The 12,253-nt window shown below is 48.9% G+C and overlaps 1 protein-coding gene across 1 annotated transcript; it reads left to right on the top strand.

Moving 5' to 3' along the window:
• Nucleotides 1-1,738: 1,738 nt before the first annotated feature.
• On the top strand, nucleotides 1,739-5,408 carry LOC123403521 (probable methyltransferase PMT15). Its single transcript, XM_045097453.1, has 6 exons — nucleotides 1,739-2,793; nucleotides 3,568-3,778; nucleotides 3,856-4,153; nucleotides 4,237-4,629; nucleotides 4,781-4,858; nucleotides 4,952-5,408. Exons 1-6 carry the CDS (start codon nucleotides 2,059-2,061, stop codon nucleotides 5,172-5,174), a joined length of 1,938 nt encoding a protein of 645 aa, XP_044953388.1. The 5' UTR covers nucleotides 1,739-2,058; the 3' UTR covers nucleotides 5,175-5,408.
• Nucleotides 5,409-12,253: the final 6,845 nt, after the last annotated feature.

Here is a 12,253-nt window from a genome sequence, read left to right as displayed (position 1 = left end):
ACAAAGCATTCCTCCGGTGTCAGTGAGTTATATGATCTCATGGTCATAGGGATAAATACTTGACACGCAGAAAACAGTAGCAACAAAATGACACGATCAACATGCTACGTCTATTAGTTTGGGTCTAGTCCATCACGTGATTCTCCTAATGACGTGATCCAGTTATCAAGCAACAACACCTTGTTCATAATCAGAAGACACTGACTATCTTTGATCAACTGGCTAGCCAACTAGAGGCTTGCTAGGGACGGTGTTTTGTCTATGTATCCACACATGTAAATGAGTCTTCTTTCAATACAATTATAGCATGGATAATAAACGATTATCTTGATATAGGAATTATAATAATAACTATATTTATTATTGCCTCTAGGGCATAATTCCAACACGCAGGATGGTGAAGGAGAGGGTGGTCGCAACCATGGCCGGGAGAGACCCACCTCGATGCGGGGGGTCAGCTCTTCTGCACGCCAAGGTAGCTCGGCTTGGTGCCGCTGGAGCAGCCAAGAGAGCAAGAGAAATAAACAAATGTAGTTGTCAGTCACACTCAGACCAGAGCAGAACAAGAAATTCAGTTAACTGTTGACTGCATTCCCTCCCATCTTCAGAGGGAGCTCAGATTCTTATTTTTGTACCTGAAGTGGAAGATGGCGGCGAGCGTGGCGAGCTCGCTGCTCCTGAGCACCAGGTCCCTGAATTCCTTCCCGGGATTGGAAGGAGACATGGCTGGCCAGCGGGCAGAGATGCGGCGGCGGTGGCCAGCGTGCAGAGATGCGGCGGCGGCGGCCAGCGGGCAGAGATGCGACGGCGGCGGCCAGCGGGCAGAGATGCGCCTCCGTCAGCACCGCGGGAGCCCTCGGCGCGTGTTGCACCAGCCGAGCCGGCGCCGGCACCGGGGCGCGCTCCAGCCTCCTCACCTCGGTCGTGACCGCCTTCTTGGTCGCCACCTTCGCCCTGGCCGCCTTCTCCGCCTCGTTGCCCGTCTTGCTCGCCGGCTTCCTCGCGGCCGGCAGCTGCAGCTGCTGCCAGAACTTGTTGATGAAGTCGTCCGCCCTCTCGTCCACGCACGCGGCCTCCGACGGCCCCACGTCCGGCCGCCTCGCCTCCGTCAGCACCACGAGAGCCCTCGGCGCGTGCTGCACCAGCCGAGCCGGCGCCGGCACCGGGGCGCACTCCAGCCTCCTCACCTCGGCCGTGAGCCCGTGACCACCGAAACCTTATCTTAATAGAAGGATCTCGGATGGAATACTCCAAAACACGAGGTTCTTTTTGTAAGAACGAAATGTTTTCCTGGTTAGTCACTTAAAGAGGGACTGCGGGTTAATTATTTGAAAAGACAAGTATTTTTTTTTGCAAAATATCCACGACGTACGGCAGAAGCAGTAGCTGCCTTATTATTAGGGAAGATTAGGGGAGATATAGATTCCGTTCAACAATTTGAATTGTAGATCATATATAGATATTTGTCACAAAAATATTAATAACTTTTTACGAATCGGGAATAGACGACATCCGGCAGATTGCTCTAAAGCCGTACTTGGGTCTAGTACGCCATAGCCAACGGTTAGTTATATTATTTTCTTTGCTCTTACCACTATCATAGCTCAGTAGTTACACTTCCTGTCCAAAAAAATTTGCTACTTGTTTATACTTGAGCTCGGCGAATGTTTCCATCACGTGCTAGAGCCACCGGCGATGAGCAGTAAAGACAAATAACAAAAGCTTACGATGGTGTGCAGTGAGCAAATCACATGAGCATCGAGATCCAGTGGCCTCACGAGCTGAACATTCTTGAGAACAACACGGAATTACAGAGCGATGCGTGGTGAAATCCTTGATGTTTACGGGTGACGTTCACCCGTAATCACTACCTAATCCACGCACAGTCGAGGAAATCAAACGCGCTATTCACAGCCGTGTGATGCCCCCGCCTCGCCGCTACCTAACGGGCAGGGCTACCAGCTCAGTGACCACACCGACGAAGCCAGAGTGAAGTGGGCACTGAGAAGCGAGCAGAGGACGACACCACCGGGCTCCGAGCAGAGCGAGGAAGGAGCAATGGGGGTCCGCTCGGCGGCCACCAAGCTGCACATCCCGCCCACCCACTCCGGCGCCCGGCGCTCCTTCTTCCTGCCGCTCGCCGCCGTCGCCCTCCTCTGCTCCGCCTCCTACCTCCTCGGCGCCTGGCACCACGGCGGCGGCTTCTCCCCTTCCTCTCCCTCCCGCTCCGTCACCATCGCCACCGACATCTCCTGCACCACCACCCTCACCCCCTCCACCACCACCACCACCACCACCACCACCACTCCGTCCCTCGACTTCTCCGCGCACCACGCGGCGGCGGTCGACGCCGTGGCGGCCAGGGCCGCGTCCTCGGCATCCTCGGCGCCGCGGAGGTACCCGGCGTGCCCGGCCGAGTACTCGGAGTACACGCCGTGCGAGGACGTGAAGCGGTCGCTGCGGTACCCGCGGGACCGGCTGGTGTACCGGGAGCGGCACTGCCCCTCGGGGCGCGAGCGGCTGCGGTGCCTGGTGCCGGCGCCGGCCGGGTACCGCAACCCGTTCCCGTGGCCGGCCAGCCGGGACGTCGCGTGGTTCGCCAACGTGCCGCACAAGGAGCTCACCGTGGAGAAGGCGGTGCAGAACTGGATCCGCGTCGACGGGGACAAGCTCCGGTTCCCCGGCGGCGGGACCATGTTCCCGCACGGCGCCGACGCCTACATCGACGACATCGGGAAGCTCATCCCGCTCCACGACGGCTCCATCCGCACCGCGCTCGACACCGGCTGCGGGGTAAGTTACCAAGCTTCTTAATTAACTAGGTTTAGAATGGATTGCTTGCTCGAAACCGATTCTTGTGGTAGTATTAGAAATGGAAACACGAACATCTCTTGCTCAGCCGAGGACAAACAGGTCCGTCAGTTACTCAGATAGTAGTAGTACTAGAGAGAAGAAACTGCAGAATGTTGAACAAAGTGCAGTACATAGCACATTGTTCAAATTTTCACCTAAACCTGTGAATTATGCAACTATGAACTACATCTAGTACGAGTAAAGATAACAAATTTGGTTGAAACAGCACGAGTGGACTGTAAAATTCGCTTCTCCTGGACTAGTCAGTTCTCAGCTGTCATCCATCAAAGAAAACTTGACTTGTCGCTTTTCAACTGGTGCCACAAAATTATTGACAAAAAAATGGCCATCTTTTTTCAACGAATGCACAGTAGGGCAATTATGGGCATTGCCAGTCTGCACCTGCGACACCGTTCAAGTGTCGTCTATCTTTTCAGTAACGTTTACAGGGTAACTTTTTCGTGAACAAATGTACTGCCTTCGCTTCACGTGCATTGGCTGATCCGCATACGGCTGAATTTCAGAACCACTTGCCTGCGCAAACGCCGGCCTGCAATCTGAACTCTGAAGTAATCCCGTAGGAAGAAACTTTCCAGTTTTGACCTCAGAACAAACCGGCCGTGGTGGTAGTACGTAGCATGGAAATGGCACGTAGTAGGAGCGGTACGTAGCATTCCTCTCTGACGAGTGACGAGTGAGCGGGCCGTGCTGCAGGTGGCGAGCTGGGGCGCGTACCTGCTGTCGAGGGACATCCTGGCCATGTCCTTCGCGCCACGGGATTCGCACGAGGCGCAGGTGCAGTTCGCGCTGGAGCGCGGCGTCCCCGCCATGATCGGCGTCCTCGCCTCCAACCGCCTCACCTACCCGGCCCGCGCCTTCGACATGGCGCACTGCTCCCGCTGCCTCATCCCCTGGCACCTCTACGGTACGCTACGCCCACCCTCATCTCTTCACCGGAACGCACTTCCATTATTCCACCCATGGTCACTCAAGCAAATGCAGATGGACTGTACCTGATCGAGGTCGACCGCGTGTTGCGCCCCGGCGGGTACTGGATCCTGTCCGGGCCGCCGATCAACTGGAAGAAGTACTGGAAGGGGTGGGAGAGGAGCAAGGAGGACCTCAACGCCGAGCAGGAGGCGATCGAGGCGGTCGCCCGGAGCCTCTGCTGGAAGAAGATCAAGGAGGCCGGCGACATCGCCGTCTGGCAGAAACCCGACAACCACGCCGGCTGCAAGGCATTCTGGAAGGCCGCCAAGTCCCCGCCTTTCTGCTCCAAGAAAAACGCCGACGCAGCATGGTAATCACATCGAGCCATCAACTTTTACTTACTACTGACAGTAGGTAGTTTCATTGTTGGTTGTAATTGACCTCTTGCGGTAGGTACGACAAGATGGAGGCCTGCGTGACGCCACTGCCGGAGGTCTCGGACGCGAGCGAGGTGGCCGGCGGCGCGGTGAAGAAATGGCCGCAGAGGCTCACCGCCGTGCCGCCCAGGGTCTCCCGGGGCACGGTGAAGGGCGTGACGGCCAAGGCGTTCTTGCAGGACACGGAGCTGTGGAGGAAGAGGGTCCGCCACTACAAGGCGGTGATCAACCAGTTCGAGCAGAAAGGACGGTACCGCAACGTGCTCGACATGAACGCCCGCCTCGGCGGTTTCGCGGCGGCGCTGGCGAGTTACCCGCTGTGGGTCATGAACATGGTCCCGACCGTGGCCAACTCCAGCGCACTCGGGGTGGTCTACGAGCGCGGCCTCATCGGAAGCTACCAGGACTGGTTAGTCCTCTTACCACCGGGCACACCAGTCGTACTAGCTACTGCATGGCCGTCCCTACCACAGTGATCACCAGCGGTGTGCCGGTGTCGGTGTCGGCGTCGTGGTTTCGCATGGGTTTCTGATCTCGGTGCATTCATTAATTCACTGCAGGTGCGAGGGCACGTCCACCTATCCACGGACCTACGATCTCATCCATGCCGACTCCGTGTTCACTCTGTACAGGAACAGGTAGTAACATACTGTAATCTGCATCAAAACTCCCCTGTAATTTGCGTCAGTGTTTACACTCTCTGACGACTGACGGGCTGGCTACTCTGCAAGGTGTGAGATGGACACCATTCTGCTGGAGATGGACAGGATCCTGAGGCCTGAGGGCACAGTGATCATCAGAGACGACGTGGACATACTGGTGAAGGTCAAGAGCGTCGCCGACGGGATGAGGTGGGACAGCCAGATCGTCGACCACGAAGACGGCCCGCTCGTCCGGGAGAAGATCCTCCTGGTCGCCAAGACGTATTGGACTGCCAAGAACCAAGACCAATAGCACTAGTATAGTATCTATATATACTACTTATTGCTGATAAGCACATTGCTCAGAAGATCCCAAAGTTGGATCGCCATTTGTACTAGCTCCATGAACTGCCTTTCTATGCTCTTTATTTATTTATTTACGTCTTTATATAGGAAATTTGTAATTTGTATGCAAAGATTGCCCTTCACTTGATCGCCAAATTGTGCCAAGTGGTTAATAGAAGTACTGTCTGCGAGTTATTTAAAATCCAGCTTGGCTATGTGTTGGGAGAAGTTAACTGGCCAGAAACACCGGATTCAGGATTCATTCATAGGCTTTCAGATGTCGCAGCCTTTTATTCTTCTTCTTCAGATCTCGCAACTGTGCAAGGTTAATGGCTGCATGCTTAGGATGCTAGATCGGCGACAAAATGGGGACCGTCTCCGGAGCTCTAGAGAGGGGCAAACGAACAAACAGTGGTGGATAATGGGGTCATGAATTAAATTGATACAGACATATTGACAGAGCAGGAGACCTCTCTAAAGTCTAAAGAGTCTGATCTGAAGCTTTCCCCTTGGTCCATGCTGCATATGCCCACATCTTTTGGACGGTACGGAGGAGTGTCCAAACGCTCACAGCTAAACACATGATGCAGGTTGGAACAGTAAGCCCAACAGTTTGACAGTTATTGAACAGGTTAGTTTGTTCAGTCCTGACTTGGACTGTTTTAACTGTCCGGCGATTAACTTTTATTAACTATTTACAATGGGGAGTAACATAGAGTAGTAATATGTACTCTCCCCGTTTCAAAATAGGTGACTCAAAAATGACTTTATTTTATACTAAAGTTAGTATGAAACTGAGTTATTTTTGAGTCACTTATTTTGGGACAAAGGGAGTATATCTTATTAGTCTAAGTTACTACCACTACAGTAAATAATAACATAGTCGTAGTAATATTGAGCCTTTTAGGCACCATTCTCGCGTCAACTTGTCCGGTGATCCGATCCCGTTGATTATACTCCCCGGCATCGCCTTCACGGGCGGCTCGGGCGGAAACCCTTCCCACCGCCGCCGCCACCCACCTGCCCCCTCCCCTCCCTCGTCGCCATCGAAGGATGCTGCCGGGCTAAGCCCGGGTGGCGGATGGCGGCGGCGGGGCATCCCGCGGCGACTTCTTTTCCCCTCTGATTCAGACCCTCTCTCGTGACGTCGTCTTCTCCTTGGGTGTGGCTTCCGGCGGCGCGGTGTGCTACTCCTGCTTCGGCGGTGGCGTGCCGGCTTCTTGCGAGCTGGACGGGGCCCGGCGACCGTGGCGCCCTCTACTCCCGCGTTTCTCCGGCTTCGCGGCAACGACGGATCCACGATCTGCGGTCAAGCTTCGGGCCCCCCAGCGGCATCTTTGAATGTTGGCTGGCCTCTCGCAGCGAGGCGCGGGGCGGTCGTCGATCTGGTCAGGCTCCTCCTGTGCCTTCAGATCCGGCGAGGCGGATCCTATGCCGACGGGCCTAGTCGACCTTCCCTGGCTGAGCAGTGGTTTGCGGTGGAGGATGGATCCTGAGGCGGTGGTGGGTGGCAATGACTATAGTGCTCGTGCTGGCGAAGCGGTGGTCGTGCTATGCCGGTTGGACCAGCCGGTCTTCGGTCGTGTGGTGCAGCTAGCGGTGAAAACCATGCCTGGCTGCGATCGGGGGCGATGATGGTGGCGTCTACGGACTTCGTGACCCTGTTGAGGTCATCGTCGCTGCAACTTGTCTCCATGACCAAGTTCCAGGCTGTGGGGACTTTTGGATGTTGGTGGTGGCTTCTGCGTGGTCATGCCGTGATGGCTTTGTGTGAGGCGTGCGGGCTAGCGGAGGTGATGTGCGTGGGGTTGTGGTGTTGGGAGGTGCTCCAGGCGAAAGCTTGCCGGCCGATGGTGTCGGCGTCTGTGGATGTCGTCTCACCTCCTTGGAGGTACCGTCGAGGAGTCTCTCCTTGCACACCCTCGGATCCAGTTCTTCGGGTGAAAATCTTAGGCCCGTTTGGGTTGGACGACGTTGTCGGCATCGTCGCTTCCTTCTTGGGGGCGTCATCTTGAAGAGCTTTGGATCTCGTTTGCATGCTCCATGGGATAGATGTTCGCGACATTTCGGTCGGCTGGGGGCCGTCCGGGAATGTGGATGCTCTGCGCGGCTTTTTGTGTGGCAACGATGGTCGCTTCAAGCGGAGTAGGAGTTGCTGCTGTGTTCTGGTAGTCGGTCTCATCCGTCATGTTCGAGGGGTCGCCATGCCTCTCTTGTCTTCTGAAGTTGGAGCTGTTTGAGGAGGAGCCTTGTGGTGACGATGACGCGAGATGGGTGGTCGGTTCCGGCGCTGGCTCGGCGCAGGTCCAACGCTCTTTATCCTTCAATGCTCGTCGATGAAGTCAAAGCTGCGTGGTCGCCGGCGCGTGTGGTGGACTGTTTGGCATTGACCGCCGGAGGCCTGTGTGCTCGTCTGCGGTGGAGGCTACGTCGGTGGTCGTCGATGGCGTAATCGGAGTTGCACTCACGGAGGTGTGAAGACAATGATGCCGGATTGCAACGTCGACGCCGCTCTTCTTCTTGGCGGCGCGTGTGTATTCTTGTGTAGGTTGCCACATCGCCCTGTGTGCCTTGTTTTGGTAGGCTTATTGTAACGATTTCAACCCGGTTTTCCATTTATTAACCGAACAACTCTTTTCGACTTTTTTTAATGAATCGGGCCCTAAGGGACCGCGTTCCAAAAAATATAGGGCATTTTACTTATTAGCTTATAGACTCATCTTACCTTTGCATGCGTTATGTTAATCGTAGTGTGAGTAACTACCAAAGTTACTCAATTTCTCTCTTTTCATTTATTAGTTATCACATCACACTTTTTGTTTAATTGACACCTATGTTAGTACATATGTTACTTTCATTATGGGTAGTTTTATTCCGGGCTGCTTTTATTGGGCCCGTGGGCCCTTGTTGAGTAGGCATGTTGTAAGCTTGAGCTTCCAATTTAGTCCATTTAGGTTTTGTGTTGGAACTGTGTCAAACATTTTTACAAGGTAGAGTGAGAGCTCCTATTCGACGCGTTTTGCGTCGAACAACCATGCGACACACGCAGATAGCGCAGCCAAAAAGAAGCTTGAGCTTCCGATTCATCCCATTTTGATTTGGGAAACTCTTTCCATCAATAGTCTGATAGAATCCTCCGCTCAGGCTCCTCCATCGCCATTGATTGACAAAACCATCCTACGCAGCCTGCGTTTTCACGTCTATCCTTTTTAACTCCCCTAAAACCAGATCCCATCACGAGCAAGATCTGGTCCCCATGTTTTACCCTAGCAGCGGCGACAACTCCCTGTTCCACTCGACGGCGGCAGTAGTGCACCTCCATCGTCCCGACTCTCCACCAAGCGGTCATGGCAGTGGCTCCCATGGCAATACACAACAGGGAAAACTTCCATCACCGCACGTAGTGGCGCCAACTCCATGCTTGGCGTTCCCATCCCAAGTCACCTACGAAAAGTCATCTAACAATTTGCGATGCATACAAAGGTACCAAGTTGTGTCCTTCACCCACGCAACAACATACCTTCTCCTCTAGGTATCCACATCTCTGGTCTCTTAATATTCCACCCCTAGTTGCTCTTAGTTTACTGTAGTGTAATTTTGTGATACAAAATATTGTGCTAGAATTAGATTCTTCTGCAGTTCTGACAATTAAAATCTGAATGTGTAGCAATTGGTTCCATCCAAGTTTAGATCTGTTCCCAACTATTATTTTTGTGCTTCTTAGTTCTGTAGCATCTAAATTGCTATACATAGATGCTTCTAGGCTCTATATATATTTCTTCCAATTCAATATTTTTAAATTGTTGTTGTAACATGCTTTCACTTATGTTTTCAGCTGACCCGGAATCATGAAGAATTCCATACATAGGGTATGCCGAAGCGTTATGTGGCATGCAGATTGAAAGATGTTGTCTTAGATCTTTACTACTTATGGGGCATCCAAACTATACTTCATATGCTTCTTCTGTCTAGTAAGAATGCTTCCATGGTTCATGTTGTTCTTTTTAAGTGTTGTTGTCATTTTTATCACCATTGTAATATTCCACGCATCCATATTATGATACACATATTTCTTTGGTTTAGGTAGTTTTCTTCTATAGTTCATGCTTCTACCTTTTTGTGTTTTTTGGCACCCTTCAAATTTAACAAAAGCCCCATGTATGGTGTGAAAGATCGACTGTTTTGTGTAAGCCATGCTTCCTACTTTCATGTTATGAATATGTTCCCTACAACATATAATTTTTTCTTCATCTCAATTTTGTAAAGCTTCCAGTACCTATCATGTATGTCATGATATATCAAATTGTTGCTTCATGTTGTGCAGATGCTTTGCACCGAACAATGCCAACCGTGTATCACTAGTTTCTCAAAAATGCCGTATTAACCTCTCATCATGATGTTGATGGTGTCGATCTGAAGGCGATGAATGAGGTGGTGCAGACATGGGTGGAGACAGCGATTAAGGCTGCCCTTGAGGATGTTGCTCTCCTAACTACTCATTAGGCGATCTCTCCCCTACACATTGCCTATCATGCAACCGCAGGCCAAGACAATACCCTTGCTTCCTAGCCATCTTAGTATCTTAGACATGTACCTCGCATGAGATTAATTCGTTATGTTCTAATTGTATTAGATTTTTATGTGGATGGGAGCAGATTCCTTTTTCTTTAGAAGCAAACTTTTGTTCGCTTGGACACCGTGGAAACCATTTTATGTTTAATTGGAAGCAAATTTAATTGTTGCCGTTGATGCAAATTTAAATTTGAGTGAAAACAAATTTTCTGGTTTTCTGGTAGCCAGAAACAAATTCTTGCTTCATTGGGATACAAAGTAAACATTTATAATGGATACATATTTCCTCTTAGATCGAAACTACTTTGGCTATTGTTGAAGAAAAATATTGAGTTTATGAAAGAATATATCTAAAAATAAATCGGGTGAAGAAAACAAAGTATCAATCCTGGAAGGTCCCATAGATGGAAGCACTAAATTGGAAGCAAACTTTTTTTTACATGAATTAGAATCAAATTTGTTTCAGCTTGAATTGGAATTAAAAAATCTGAACTGGTAATTGAATCTAACTTTGATGTGAAACACATCTAATCAGTAGTCTGATACTGATAGGAATCTTCCCATGCTTCCGTTGCCATATGTGTTATGGAAGAGAAACAACCATGTAGTACTTTGGAGATTTATCACCTAGAATCGAAGCATCATTCACAGGGTTTATACCCTAGAATTTAGGGACATGTTTCCTAAAAGAACAAACTTATTTTCATGCTTCCATCACACAGGTGTAGAAACTTGGTAAGCTAGGGTGATTTATGGAAGCATCCAACAAAAAAACAACGTTCTAGGAAGGAAGGAAGAAAGAAAAAGAACGGATGGAGCCAATCATGCAGGCGCGTGGATTACGGGAGCAGTTAGGAAAGCACTCAATTAGCAACTACAACTAATCTTTTGTGAGCCTAAGTTAGTAGATCGGACGTACCTCCTTCTTTTCATCCGATGGCCAACGACTAGTCTCATGGATGTAAAGCATCAGTAGTCTGATGCCTAGCTAAGCCCACTTTTGATTTTGTGTTGGAACTGTGTCAAACATTTTTACAAGGTAGAGTGGGAGATCCTATTCGACGCGTTTTGCGTCGAACAGCCACGCGATGCACACAGAACCCCGATAGCGCAGCCAAAAAGAAAAATGAAGCACGCTAAAATCTGGACTGGGATTTGAATTCTTGACCTCCATCTTACATACAAGAGAAGCTAACTAGTGGAGTTAACAGACATTCGTTCAAAAAGCGGAGCCTGATGGTATAAGAACTATTCACAAAGTAGAATCCAGACAGTTTTTTGATTTTTTTCGAACTTTATTTGGAAATTGTGATAATTGTTTGAAGAAATCCGACAATTTTAAAGATTTTTAAAAAGTAACATTTTTTGACAGAAATAATTTGAAATTCCTAAACATTTGTTGAATTTTGAGAACAAAATTTTGATAATGGGAACAACTTTTGGAAAGTGCAATATTTTTTGAAATCCCCAATGTTTTATAATAAATCAAACACTTATTGAATTTTGAGAACAAAATTTGTAATGGGAACTCTTTTTATATTGTTGAACATTTTTCAAAAGTCTCGAACATTTTTTGAAAACACAAACAATATTTGAATTCATGAGGCAATTTTTAATATTTTGAACAATTTTTGATAATGGGTACAATGTTTGAATGATTAAACAATTTTTGAGAAGCAGGACCATTTTTTGAAATTCCTGAACATTTTTGAAAATACGAACATCATTTCAAAAAAGGGCATTTTTTTAATATTCTGAACGTTTTTGTAAACATGAATTTTTTTCGTATTATTGGCAATTTTGAGAAACGGGAACACTTTTTTAAATCATGAACATATCTTGAATTTTTAGAACAAATTTTGATATGAAGAAAAATTCTGAAAATTTCAACAAAATTGAATAACGAACAAAAATTGAATATGTGACCAATAATTCGAAAACAAGAGCATATTTTGAGTTTGTGATCAAGTTTTCAATACAAGAACAAAAACATTCCAAACAATTTCCCAAAGACGCGAACATTTCTTGAAATTCCTGAACAAATGTTAAAAATGGAAATAATTTTCGAATATATGAACAGTTTCTGAAAAAGCACGATTTGACTTTCTTTTGTCAAGGTTAGAAATGTGTTCTGTGAAATGTAAAGTTTGTGGTTAACAATAGAAATCGGTTTGCTTCTGGCTTGACTGGTGGCATGGGGATGCTCCTCAATATTACTATTCATCAGCCGGCTGGCTCGGGTTGGGATTTGGCCTTTCGACGTTCCCTTGATCCCGTGGAGTTGTTTATGTAGCACTGTGTCATTGCCACCTTCCCTTTGCTTTCGGATACCGAGGATGATGTCGTCTGTCCTCTGACTTCCTCTTGTATCTTTTCGGTGAGATCTCTTTACCCATGCTCTGGCATCGTGAGTCTGTGACTAATATATTTTCAGAGGTGTGGAGAGCTCGTATTCCGCTTTAAGATTAAGATTTT

Source organism: Hordeum vulgare, chromosome 6H, assembly GCF_904849725.1.
Source record: "Hordeum vulgare subsp. vulgare chromosome 6H, MorexV3_pseudomolecules_assembly, whole genome shotgun sequence".
Classification (NCBI taxonomy): Eukaryota; Viridiplantae; Streptophyta; class Magnoliopsida; order Poales; family Poaceae; genus Hordeum; species Hordeum vulgare.
This window is presented reverse-complemented; position numbering and strand designations above follow the sequence as displayed.